Genomic DNA, 14,600 nt, shown 5'->3' on the forward strand with positions numbered 1-14,600 from the left:
ATTTTGTCGGACTTTTTAAAAAGCAGAATTTTGTCGGACTTTTTAAAAAGCAGAATTTTGTCGGACTTTTTAAAAAGCAGAATTTTTAAAAAGCGTTTGTTGGAATTTTTAAAAAAAAGTTTATTAGAAATTGTTTTTAAATTGCTGTCTTATATGCTATTGTTTCTTAATATTTTAAATAAGGATTGATTATTCATATTATTTGGATTCTTCAGACTACTGTTCTCATCTTGAGTGTTATTTTCACAATGTAATCGCCGATCCTTTTCAGGTGTATATTATATATATATATGAACTAGGGAATCTTTCAGTTGAACTTGAGAATTTCAAACAAAACCCTTCATGTAATCTACAGGTATAGCATACCCTCATTCTGTCAGTCATGACTGGGTATAAGTCTTAAGTAATTCACAATTGTATTTTGAGTGTCACCCATTTAACCACCCAGAAGATTCTGTGCAGATTCCAGGTTCTCAGGTTTGACAAAGATTTGTCAAGTTAATAATTAATTAATACGACAGCGCGTGTTATTTTGTGTGTCACGCTTACATCTTTCTTTTTTCGACTGACTGTTGTTTAATTACTATGACCTTCCATGTTTTTGTAATAAATCATTTTATTGAGAATTCTTCATAAGTTCTGGTTTCTGTTATAGCTGAAGGAACTCAAGTTTTTATATATATATATACTAGCGGGGGGTGGGGGAGTACCCGGCATTGCCCGGGTGTTTGTAGGTGTGTGTGTTTTTGGGTAAATGAAAAGAAAAATCGTTGATTGTTTAAAAAAATAAACAAAAAAAAACGAAGCTTTGACGCGCAGTTGGAAAATAGTAAAGTGCAAAAAAAAAAAAAAAAAAAAAAAAAACGTGCGACCTAGCAGGTGCCCATTTGTGACGAGTTAATGACGTGAACTTTGAGTGCGGGACAGTGTTTTATTGACCGCGAGTCTGTTGGCTTCTTTTTTTTATACGAAAAAGCTTAATGCACATGCGGCTATCGTAAGCAATAGCTATTCAGCAGTTAACATTTTCTGTGGGACAGTTTTTAACGAGGTCAATAACCCGGTTTGTTTGCTTTTACCTACCTTTGGGGAAAACCAGCTCCCCGTTTATTAGGGAGGAGTGTCTCGTCTCGAAATGAAAGCAACTGTCTGATATGACGAAGCTGACATTGACCAAACGTTAAATCGCTTTCTAGAGACCACTGGCCGTGGGCCAGTTGTTCTAATAGAGTTTCGCTTTTTTTTTATACCGAAAAACGAAAGTAACACGTGTCGATCCGAAAATACTGAATACTTAACGTTTCAAAGTCGGGCAAATTAAATAGAGAGGTGACCACCAGTGTTAAGTCGTAGATATTATTTAGAAGTGACATAAAAAGTTTTAAAAATGAGCAACGGCCTCGAGAATCCACCGGAAAAAAGCTGTTTGAAGACATACACAAAAAGCGAACATACATACACAAATTTTCGCTTTTTATATATATATATATAAGTTTTGATTCAAGCTGATGCACCCAAGTTACATGAATATATTTGTTTTATTTCTTAAACTACAACTTCATAACATAATTGATAGGACATTGACTCTATAATAACATATATATATATGAAATCTGCAAAAATTAAAATATCAGTTTTAAGCGTATTTTACAAGCGGCCTACAACGGACGCCCCAGCTAACTTAGATAAATACTTTTGCAGTTTTAACAAAAAAACTACAATATGAGGGTGTCTCCATTTATGCTGAACATCCACAGAATTCTAACATCAACAGTCCACTGTGGATTTTCACAAGTCCCGCTATTTATTAATTATAATTAATCCTCATCTAAAACACGTCAAAAGTCTCACAAATGTATCACGTCATCTTGTGGGAAATGAAAATTAATCATAATGGAAGAAATAATTGTTAGATCAACCCAGCTTAAACAGTAAGCAAAATCCAATTACCTTGAAGAAAAAAAAAAAAAAAAAAAGTAAATACACAAAAATGACACTTAAACACAACTTTGATTCTCCATAAAAGATTAATTTAAAAAGTTAACAGGTATATTCTGTTTCTGAATTTTTTTTTTTTTTTTGAGATGAGGATTGGTTATTCGTATTATTTAGATTTTTCAAACTACTGTTCTTATCTTGAGTGTCATTTTCACAACGTTTCAGTTAATGTAACTTCCTATCCTCCTCAGGTGTATCTTCTCAGTCCACAAGGACCTATGGTGCAGTGGTTAGAGTACTAGGAAAAATTAATTGTAAAAATGATATTCTCCTGAAGGTTGAAGGTTCAATTCTCAGTGTGGCCGACTGAAAAATACAATTGGGAATTACTCAAGAATCTCTATTCAGTCACGGATGACAGAACAAGAGCATGCTACCCCCACGAAGTAAATAAAGAGTTCTGTCCAAAAATTCCTGAGTTTGACAAGATACATCTGAAGAAGGTCGGAGGTTAAATCGACCAAAACATTGTGAAAATGACACTCAAAATGAAAAGAGTGGTTTGAAGAATCCAAATAATATGAATAAGTGTATTCTGCTTAGATAATTTGGGGATTAGTTTTTGCAGAGAAATGTCACTGTTCTCCAATATACAATGCCTGGTCTTTCAAAATAGTCACTAATCTAGTACTAACCAGGCTTAACATCATTTAACTTCGATGATCAAATGATAACCAGCATGCTAACGTAATAATAGAAACAAAAATAGGGTAAAGATAACCGACTCACCATTTCTGATCGTAGACGCATGAGAGCTGTATTCAATTTACGAAAGGGAGAATTCTCATCTCTAATTTCATTGTCGATTCTTCGACTCTCCTCTTGAGCCATTCCAAGTTCAGATATTATATTCTCTTTGCACAAGTTTTCTAGACGTTTCCGCAAGACTTTCTCTCCATCTCGCTGACCACCATTGTTGCTACTGCTGTTATTATTGTAACTGTCTGTGTCAACAAGTCTGAATAAGAATTAAGAAATAATTTCAATATTGAAGAATAAGTTTTCTGCAAACACAAAATGGCATATCTGAAAAACTATCTGTTTATGATTAAATTTTGAATCAAATTTAGGTTAACTATCAAAGAAATCTTTGGATTTTTTTTTTGCCAAGTTTTTTTTCTAATTAAATCTTTTGAAATTTAAATTAACGTTAGAGACAGATTTTTATAACTCTTTATTGATAGATTACATTTTGATACTCGTGCAGTATAATTAAGAAAAAAGGGGTAAAAAAAAATTACCAATCGCAAGAAAATTTACTTTGTCACTTATCTATATGAATATTTACCAATTATGTATTTGTTAGCATCACTTTTACTTCACCGACTTATGTGATGTACAACATGGTTCTCAAATGATTTGTTAGTGCAAAGTATTTTGAAATGAAGAACTTAAACAGTTCTAGTAAGAATATACAGAGTCATTCAAAATTAACTATTTTATAGTTATGAATTGTATTTTTTGTTTCATTTCCATTTTTTCAGTCGTTAAACATACATTGAATTTTCACATCAAGTTAGGAATTACACCATTTTGAATCCACATTTTAACAAGTTTTCTATGAAGATACTGCAATACTCCGAGTACAACACCATTAAATATATTTTACTGAGACTTTGCTATGGGATACACAATTTGAAAAAAAAAGAAAAAAAAAAAAAAAGAAAAGAAAAATACAAAAAAAAAAACAAAAAACAAAAACAAAACAAAAAAAATAAATAAATAAATAAAAATACAAAAAAAAACGACAAAGCACAAAATCTAAATAAAAACAAAATCCAAAAAAATAAATATATAAAAAAAAATATTAAAAAAAAATACTGAAAACACCTAAGAAAAGTTCCAAAAAGTAAAAACCTATGCAAGCTGATAGATTAAATTTTTTTAGCATTTGGTAAAAGTTATTTGTTGTAAATTTGTTTTCCTTGGCCTTCACACGTAAACTCAATCTACATCTGTTTCAAAATGGCCATACTATTAAAATCTCCTGTCCTGCACACATCTTTCTATACTGTCCAGATTTAATCTTTCTCTGAAATCCGATCGAAGTCTGTTTCTAAGATTCACATTACACATCGATCATTATTATTCTCATATCATTTCTCTCCATGCAACACATGTCCTCAACTCTCATTAGCCAGGTTTCACTTTTATATGTCATCAAACTGCGTACCGATAGACTTTTTCCTTGATCATGTTAATGCTTGTTAGTAAAGGCAGAAGTCCCCTATCCATTTCTAACTCTTGCAATCGCACCAGCATCTGTTCTACCTTGTGTTCCGATGCTATCACCAAGGTAACAAAACTTCTTGACATACTCAATAGCTTCGCCATTCATATATACCTTTTCCACATCTGAATTCGGGGCCATTTTCCCCTGAAATTAATTTTTTGTAAGAAAATAAATATGTAATTTTTAGAAAATTATCATTTCTTTTTTTAATACTTGTATTTTTCTTTTTTAAAACCAGACTTTGGCAGCCTAAACATAATGCAATGAAAAATTGTCTATAGGTGATAACTAGGGCTGTGACAACAGAATGTTCTTTTCATTCTTTTGACTCAAGTATATATATGACACAGTAAGACACAGTCAACCGAGAACCATATCAATCTATATAAAAACTTATAAAATATTAACGGATATATACTGGAGAGTCAAAACAATGAAAAGAATATGCTGTTGTCACAGTCCTAATGATAAATATTTTTTATATTGTTGTTTTTTGTTAAATATTAGTAAATGAGGAACCATTTTGAGTTAAAATCTATTTAGTACTAGCAGATGTACTCGGTGTTGCCCGGTATTAAATGTAATGTTAAATTCCTTTTTAAAAAAAATGAAGTAAAAAAAATGGAAAGAAACTGAGACATGTGCATGACTCATAAGTAAAAAAAAAAAAAAATTACTCACGCTGAGATGAAAACCAAAAACAGTGTCAAGTACAATAACCATTAGGCCAGCTTGAAACGATCTTTACAAAGTGTTTTCAAACTTACTTATTCTTAACATAAGGAAGCTGTCATATGATTACATGCGCAGTCGTGAAACAGTTGACAAGCAGATACCAATCCAATGATCCCCCAGTACTAATTTTTACCCCATAGTAGCCTCTTTTTTCTGGATGAAAACCGATTAAACAGTTTTACACATGTCTGAATACCCTATATATTGAATTTAAAGTTTGTAGATAAAAACTTTGTTGAGTATACAGGTTGAGAATTGCCCTCTCACACACACTTTTTCTAAAAACATGCTAGTGTGCTAGAACGTTTTCATCCTAAATTTTACACAATTATGCACAAAATACAAAAATAAATAAAAATACAAAACAAAAAAATATGCATAAAAAGAATTAAATGTAATAGTTAAATGAAACCAATCGTCTAATAAGAAACCATAAAAAATGAATACTAATGAACGCTCGTTTTTTCAAGGAATATGCAAATTAATTAACCTTCATGGAGTCAGTCACATATCCATAATTGAGTATATTAAGTTAGTTTTAATAGTTTTTAAATAGAAAAAGTGGGCTTTTAATATCCATCTTGGAACAAGAAAAATAAACTCAACTATAGATAAGATAGATAGATAGATAGATAGATAGATAGATAGATAGAGTGTGTGTGTGTGTGTGAGTGATAGACATGAGCAAAGTCCCAGTAAAATATATTTAATGGTGCTGTACTCGGAGTATTGCAGCTATGAAAAGCTCTATAGGTGTAATTATACTATATAGCTATATAAATAGAAAAAGGTGGGGCATTAATAATTGTTAAATTAGCAATCAAGATTTCATAGGAGGTAACACAACAAAATCATGTTTATATGCTTACATGATTTTGTTATGTTTTCTCCTATAAAACTTGATTGATAATTTCACAACTATTAATGCCTCACCCTTTTCTCTCTCTCTCTTTCTCTATATATATATATATATATATATATATATATATATATATATATATATATATATATATATATATATCATTGATGCATTGGTTGCAGATGATTAAATGACTTTCTGACTAAAGTTTTCTAACGAATGATAATATAAAAATTAAATTTTTTATACAGTTTTAAAGGTTAAAAGTCTTCCAAGACATTATATATATATATATATATATATATATATATATATATATATATATATATATATATATATATATATTAGATTTACCAACAGTGTATCAAATCAGGATGTGTATGGTATGGTGTTTTTTTTAATTTAATATTCGATATATATATATACTTTCTTTTCAAAAAGAAATCACAAGATCTGGAAAAACATTTTCACTTGGAAGTCGGAAAGAATTATAGGATGCATTTCGTAGCAATCACACACAAATTGATATATTTATTATTTTCATTTATACTATTATTATTTTTTTTTTTTAACTTGTGACAATTAAAAATATTAACATAACAATCATTAATGACCTATTTGCGTCATCCTATTTTAAAGGCCATCATTTATTAATCAGTATTGGTACACAAAAACGAATAAGTCTTACCTGAATCTAACCATAAACTAAGCTTTATTTTAAGTTTGCAGGGACGGTGAGAAAAAAAAAAAAAACAAAACACACACACACACACAAAATACGGTTTCTGCACTTCATTGTAGAAAAAAATAATTAAAAGGAATGCTTAATCTTAGGAATGTTAATAGAGATTAGATGAAATAATTTCTTTCACATTTAGTAGACACCAAAAAATATTTTCCTGTTCTTATTTTTGTACAAGATAGGAAATAAGACCTTTTGTTTAAAGATGAGAGAGAGAGGAGAGAGGGGGAAGTTGGGAGAGAGAGAGAGAGAGAGAGAGAGAGAGAGAGAGGGGGGGGAGGGAGGGTTGGCTAGCTTTTGACCTTGAAGTAGTATATTATTTTGTTTCTAAGCTCCTTACATCAAGTGTCTTCATGTTTTGTCTAAAGTGATTTGCATAATAAAAACATTAATCTCGTTTTTTAAAAACTATTTTTTTTTTAAATCTTCACTCAGGTATTTCTTTAAGATATATATATATATATATATATATATAAGTAATGTGATTTATAATTTAAAAATTTTAAAAAAAATTTTTAAATTTAAAAATCAAATTTTAATTAAATTAAAAATCAGTTTCATAAGAAGGAACAACAACAAAGTCAATTATCTGTGCGATCGTTTCGGAAATCCGTGCTTTTTATTTGTGGTATACATGAAGTCACGTAGAACAATTATACATAGTTTTTTTGGTAAGCACGGTCTCCTCATCAGCAAATTTAGGAAGATTTCTATTGAATTGAAAAGACACCAAAAATAAACCTAGCATTAAAAGTAAGGCAGATGAATCTGAAAAATTGAAATAAAAGGTTTGGATTTAAAATTTATAAGAAAATTAGTATAGGTTAGAGATAGAAATGAGTAGAAAAAATATATATATATATATATATATATATATATATATATATATATATATTTTTTTTTGAATTTACATAATAAATTTGATTTAAAAATATATAGAGATAGTTACCTTTTAGTTCTTCTTTTTTTGAAATCAGGAACTGTGTTTAAAGTAGTCATTTAGATGTTTGCTATAGCTTTTTATTTTATTGAATGATGAATTTTAAAAGGGCGACGCTCGTGCAGTAAATTGTTTCCATTAGCGTATTTTGATTTAAAGACGCTACAGTTAATATATATAGAGAGAATATTTATTTTGCAAGTTTTTAAGGGGAGATAATTGTCATGTGTTATTGGCTTTATTTATTATTTGATTTACGAGTCTAAGGGCGGTAATTGGTCTAAGTTAATTTATTAAAAAAAAAAAAAAAAAAAAAAAATTGTAATCTATTTTTACTAATGAGTAATTTTTAATGATTTAAGGTGGTTTATATTTATTAAATTTAAACCAACGTTTATGATTACATGATAGAAGCTCGTGTCTTGAATTTACTAGTTTGGTTGTGCTTTTTATATCTTCATATTTTAAAATTTTTAGGGTTTCTTTTGTACATAGTGTACAAAATTTATCTCCTGGTTTATATGATTTGCAAGTCTCAATTATTTGCCATTTTAAGTTGAAAGAAATATTGCTATTTTTTAGTTGCCAAATATAGTTGGATAGAGTAGTTTGGTTTGATAGAGAGTTATTTTTAAAAGAATGTTTGTGCGTTGAAATTCTATGTTTTATTGGGCCAGATGTGGAACCAATATATATTACCTCTTGATTATTATGATTATTTTCCATTAGGTCTATTGTTGGATTATAATGTGGTGGGTTGATTAGTAATTGATCGGTAGATTGATTTAAGTTGGTGTTATTATTTAATCTGGTAGTTGAGTTATGGCTGTTGATAGGTTCTTGTATATTTGGAGTTTTTGATACTGTGCAGCTATAGATAACATTTTTAATTTTACATGAGCCTTGTAGGGGACATTTATTTTTTCTTCTACAGTTACAGTCCGATGTATTTTGTATAGTTGTATTTTGTAGTTTATTAATTTTCTTATTATTAGAGCTAATTATTTTCTGATGAAGGTTAGGCATAGTAGAGTAAGAGACTTTAATTGTGTTCTTATTGAAAATCTTATTATATCTATGGGGGGCTTTAAAGTTCTTATCTAATATTTTAAAAAATTCTCTAGCTATGTTTGTTTCTAGGTTTTTGGAATACGGGGGGGTTGAACCATAGGATCTCCTTGTGTCTATTCTTACGTTTGCGGGTTTTAGTTTGTTGTTTATTTGTATTATTATCTAATATTTGTAGTTTGGTTTTATCTTTTTTTGTCTCTTGGTTATTTTTCTTAACTCGTATACGGGAAGACATTGCCATATTATATGTTATTACGCTCTTAATAGGTTTATTTTTAATGCAGTTTATGTTTCTATCATTTTCATTTATGAATTTAATTTGTGAATTATATCCAGAGTTTTTAAGGGCTTCGTTATAGTATTTTTCATTTTTGGTAAATATTGATTTAGTAGAAGACAGTCTAGAAATTCTTAGAGCGATATTGGGAACTATTGATTTTAATATTGATTTAGGGTGGTTTGATTGATTGTGGACATATAGAAGTGATTGGTTAGGTTTATGGTATGGTTCAAAGGTAGAATTTTCAAGATTTAAGGTTATGTCTAAGAAATTAACAATTTTTTTATTAGGGTCGATTTTTATACTAAGTCCATAATTTTTAAATAATTTATGTAGAGCTTTAATTGCTTTTTCATAATTTTTATTAGTAGAATTCGTTATGAAAAGTGCATCATCTCTATATAGCCCTCCTTCAAGTTTGAATTGTTTATGGAGTATACAATGTATTTCATTTAAAAGGAAAAGGCCAACTAGATCAGTGACCTGAGTCGAGTCCGTCGATCCCATTAAAATGTTGAAGTGGTTAGGGGTATTTTTCCTGGTCCAATATTTATTATCAAATGTTATTAAAGACTGTCTAGCTATAAGTATTAGTTTAATTTCGTCTTGAGTTATATTAGTTAATTTTCGTGCCATTAATAGAGATTTATTAAGTAGGATAGGTGATATAGATTAGTAATATGATTCAATGTCAAAAGAAAGAAATTTAATATTATTTTTATTTTGAATATTAGAAAACCAGTCGATTACTTGGTTGGAAGATTGCCATAGTGGGTATTTTATTATGGATTTAATTTTGGGGATAATTCTATCTAATATGTTTTTACTAACCAGTCCTATATCTGATTTCGAGGGGCAAATGAGTCTAATAGTAGGGTTACTATTAAAGCTGTGTTTGTGGTCTTTTAAAGTAAATCTCGGGGTACCTGGTACCGTTATTTCTGTGTATTTATCTATTTTAAGTTTAGTTAAAATGTTTTTTGCATCATTATTTATTTTATTTAGTGCTGATTTATTAGTAGTTTTATAATTTTTATTAAGTTCTTTATATATTAGATTTTTATATTGTATATAGTCCATTGTGTAGAAATTTCCAGTTTTATCTGCCGGTACTATGAGTTTATTTTGGTGGCTTATAGAAATAGATTTTGAAAATTTATTTATTTTTTTAAGTGTTGGAGTCATATATTTTTTATTTTTCTTAAATTTAATATTTTTAATCAGGTTGATTAAATCATTTTCAAAATTTTCAGTGTCTATGTTTCTCTTAGGGTTTTTGTATGTTTTTAGTCTGTAGTATTTCGCTGCTTTTCTTTCTTCATTGTCTTGTCTGAGGATGGTTTCTTTTATTTCTCCAGGTTGGTGGTGTATTGGTTCTGTGGTTTCACTTTGGTAATTATCAAAATGGTAGGCTTTCCATCTCAAGTTCCTTATAAATGTATTTATACTTGTAATTAAGCTGGTTATAAAGGTGTCTTTAGGGGGTATGGGGATGCATTTAGTTGATAATTGTATGTCCTTCTTATGAAACATATCTACAATTACGTATATAAACTCAACCTGTTATAGGGAGCTAATAATTTAAAGGAGATTAGAATAATAGTCTAAAGAGCTAAGTGTATTTTAATGTAATAGTGAAATATATATATATGCGCGCACACACACACACACACACACAAATGACAAAAAGTCTATCTCAAATTTCAAAATGTTGACCATCTTACCGTTTATTTCTTATAGCATGTTAAAATGTTCAATTCTTAACAACACCTGTTTTGTAGCGCAGAATCATTCATGTAATTATTATGTCAATTTTTGAATTTCTTCCATCCATACTTAAAAGTCAAAGATGTGTAACTAAAAGAAAGCACAATTGCAACTTCTATTCCGGTTTTTCACATTTTCTAATCATTCTCATATTTTTTTTACTGTCTATAAAGCTGATGAGTTCCTATTCTTCTGATGATTAAGGGCAGAATAAATTCAAAAATTGACAATTACATGATTTTGCACTACGAAACAGGTGCTCTCAAGAATTCAACATTTTAACATGCTGAAAGAAAGAAATGGTAAGTTGGACAATATCTTGAAATTCGGAATATAGACTTTTTGTCATTTATTTGTAGATGTTCTGTAGTTACATCGAACTTCATAAATTAAAGTGTTGGTATAAAGAAAAGGTGAAATATAATTGAATAAACATTTTTCAAATAACACTGGGCACAGTGCCATTAATTGTTGAGGGTTTATTTTTTATATAGTTTAACCATATATTATTAAAGAAACATTTGACAATGAAAGGAAACTAAAATACACTTCTAAAATATTTTTTTCTCCTTATTTCAATACTAGCATGGGTACCCGGTGTTGCCTGGGTTGACATGAAGTTCCGTTTGGAACACACTTGCTATACTAATCATTTTCATCATGGGCAACGTGCATACCTCCACAACAATTCCCAAAAATAAAATAACAAATAAAAACATAGCCCCAAAATAGAAGTATGTGATACCCTCTCCACCAGATATTTCGGCAGAAGGGATACAAAGAGAAGAAACTATTCTCCGGATATTGAGCACTGGAAAGAACCCCCCCCCCCCAAATAAATAATTAAAAATAAATCATTACAACTATTGTTTCAATAAAAATAGCAGCGAATGCCCGTGCGATCGCAAAAAAAAAAAAAAAAAAAAAAAAAAAAATTAACCAAGTAGGTTAAAAAATGAAGATCTAAAAAAATGAAGATCTGCAAAAAATTAATTTCCAAAACAATTAAATTAAATTTTTCATCATTGTAATGCCCCCCCCCACCAAGTAATTTGTCATATTTTGGGGTTCGTTTTGTTTAAGACATTGTTAGATGAAAGTACAGAGTGGTCAAAAAAAAAATAATTAAATTTATCGTTATTTTATGTTTTAAATGTAATTCCAGTCCCCCACCACCACCACCACAAAAAAACAAACAAAAAAAAATTGTATTTGTCATGTTTTGCCCCCCCCCCTCGATCGCCAAACTGGAAAAAATGCTAGAGGTGACATGTCTCGTTGAACGCTTGGTGGCCAAAATGTGGGTGCTCATTTTATGTTAAATTTATATGGAAAAATGATCCACCACTCTAAAATGTTAATTTTCTTTCTTTTCAAAATTTCTTACATCTTATTTATAAAGGCTATTTAAACGTATTAGGCCAAAAAAAAGTAGATTTTTATTTTTGTTTTTATCGTAAAGAAATTACCGATTTCTGTATAGCCGTTTATAGAATAATAAAAACAAACACAGGAAATCTTTTCTTCAGTTTTCCGTTAGTGTTTTTTTTTTAATATTAAAAAAAAACAAAAACAATAAAAGCCAAACATTTTTCTATCTACTCGGAATCATTTTTTCAAATTAGAAATTTATTGAGATTATCAAATTATTTTATTAGGTGATAGTTTTTATTTTTTTTGTTTATGTTCCGAATGGGGCAAATAACTCTTTAAAAAAAAAAAAAAAAAATCGATGTTGAAATAATAATTCCAAATAAATTTAATTAAGTATGTTATCAATAAAATTATTGTTTAAAATTTATTAAATAACGATTTTAAATAGAACACTTATAAAAATTCTCTCGCTAGAAACATTAACTAAAATACCGCTATTTAATAAAATCGATTTTTCTTAATGTAATATGCAAACGAGATAATCTGTTTATTGTATCTAGTTTGCAAGCATGATACTATATAAATGAGAGAGTAAAGTAGGGAACCTTTTGTATATATTAATCAAATTGTGAACAAACAGACAGGAATACGAATTTATATATAGATTTAAACACATAAATTAGATAAAAAGGGTAAATAAGAGGTGGGGTAGAAAAAAAGAAAAAATATTTTAGAAGTTTATTTTAATTTTTTGTCATTGTCGAAGTTTTCTTCTTTAATGATATATGGTTAAACTATATATAAACCCCTCAACAGTTGATGATAATGGCACTGTGCTCAGTGTATATATATAGCGTAATGGTTAGGAGCCTTGACTGCCGTATAAACGGTCAGGTTTCTATCCTGGCTTGGGGTAGTTGCCTGTCTAGCCGCACTGATGAGCTGTGAAACAGCGAAACAGTACTGTATGTGGATGACTATATATATATATATATATATATATATGATGATTGCAACGTCTTGTCAGACGAGTGCCACTCCCTCATACATTTAAAATCCATGAGCCCAAATGCCTGAGGGAGTATCTATACAAAGATGATGTTACAGAGTCTTAGCTTTGTACGACAGCTACGTCTCTCTCTCGGTTCAAAATGTTGAGATCCAGCAACAAGCAAGAGCAAGATAGCCAGCAACAAATTAAACTGCAGACCAGCTTAATGCGGGTACTGGTCTCCCGCTTTATGGTTTTTTAAATCAGAGATTTGCTTCTCCTAGAAAGGTTTCCTTCACCACGGCTTACGGGAGCCCTCTCCACCCCAATACACATATACACACACACACAAATATACACGGTGCTAGTTGGCCGTTGACCCAGAAAAAGAGTTCATTCGCCCTTTGGAAGGTCTTGTTTTTAATCCTTCAGGGAGACTAGCCGCCCTCCTCACCAAACAAGTCTGGTGGGGGAACCAGTTTAGTTGCCGGTGACCCGACCATGAGGCAGGTAGTACTGGGTTACATGGTACCAGTAGCATATGACATGACCTGACACAATATATCTATGAATATATATATATATACATCCACACACTCCTATAAATTTTTTTTTTTTTTTGTATTGATATTCATATTAAAAACCCTTCTTTCTATTTATTTAAAAAGAAAATACAACTTTGTTATATATGGGTCGTGGAATTGCATTCATCTGCAAAAGATCTATCTAATTTGCATATTCTTTTAAACATTCACTTTAATTAATTGCCTATTAGTTTTTTTCAGTTTTTTTATGGGATGATCATCTATTACGTGTAATTATACTCATGTAGATATTCTACATGATTTATATTTGTTTAATATTTGTGTAAAAAGGTTATAGTAAACACAAACCTCTTTATATATATATTTATGTATGCATGTGTAAACTCAACTTTTTTTGTTTAAATAATTTTGCCTACCAAATTTCTATCAGTATTTGGTCTACAGACATGAAACTTAATATATAGGGCGTTCAAACCTAGGCAAAACTTTATATTTGGGTTTTAGCCGGTGAAAATTGGTGCAAAAATGTGAAAATTATAAATGGAATTTGCCAGGTGAAAGTTGAATGACAGCATTACGAATATGCCTGTGGAACATAATAGCTATTGGTTCATGTTTTAATTTTTAACCTTGCAGCAAACATGTCTTCATAGCTCAAGCATTAACGTAAAGGAAAAAGTAAATCGTAAGCTAAACGTTTTGGTTTTGATTCTCAGTGGTGGCACACAAGTCAATTTTTCTTTTTAACTTTTTAAATTATTAGTATATATATAATACGAAATCTGCATTAATCAAAATATATTTAAGCGTATTTTACAACCGGGCAATGCTGGGCGGCCAGCTAGTATATAAAAACAAACACAAATACTAAATCCAGAAAATTGCAAAACAGAAATATTTTTTATACTAAAATTAAAAAACACTTGAATTAAAAAGCAATAACAAATGATAGTTAAATTAATTTTTTCAAAACCAATATGCAAATTAGTTAAGCTCATATCACATGTGCATAAACCGTATTATAAAAAAAGATTATGCATCTATTGTGTAAAGGTGAATTAACTT

The 14,600-nt window shown here is 29.6% G+C and overlaps 1 protein-coding gene across 1 annotated transcript in view; it reads right to left on the reverse strand.

Moving 5' to 3' along the window:
- Positions 1 to 14,600, reverse strand: part of LOC145296696 (uncharacterized) — a 47,515-nt gene that overhangs the window by 4,411 nt on the left and 28,504 nt on the right. Inside the window, exon 2 of the mRNA XM_080142672.1 lies at positions 2,728 to 2,956. Coding sequence (XP_079998798.1) covers positions 2,728 to 2,956 — 229 coding nt within the window. The remainder of the gene's footprint in view (positions 1 to 2,727; positions 2,957 to 14,600) is intronic.

This window comes from Euprymna scolopes, chromosome 2 (genome assembly GCF_053919585.1).
Source record: "Euprymna scolopes isolate OS-2025 chromosome 2, ASM5391958v1, whole genome shotgun sequence".
NCBI classification, from domain to species: Eukaryota; Metazoa; Mollusca; class Cephalopoda; order Sepiida; family Sepiolidae; genus Euprymna; species Euprymna scolopes.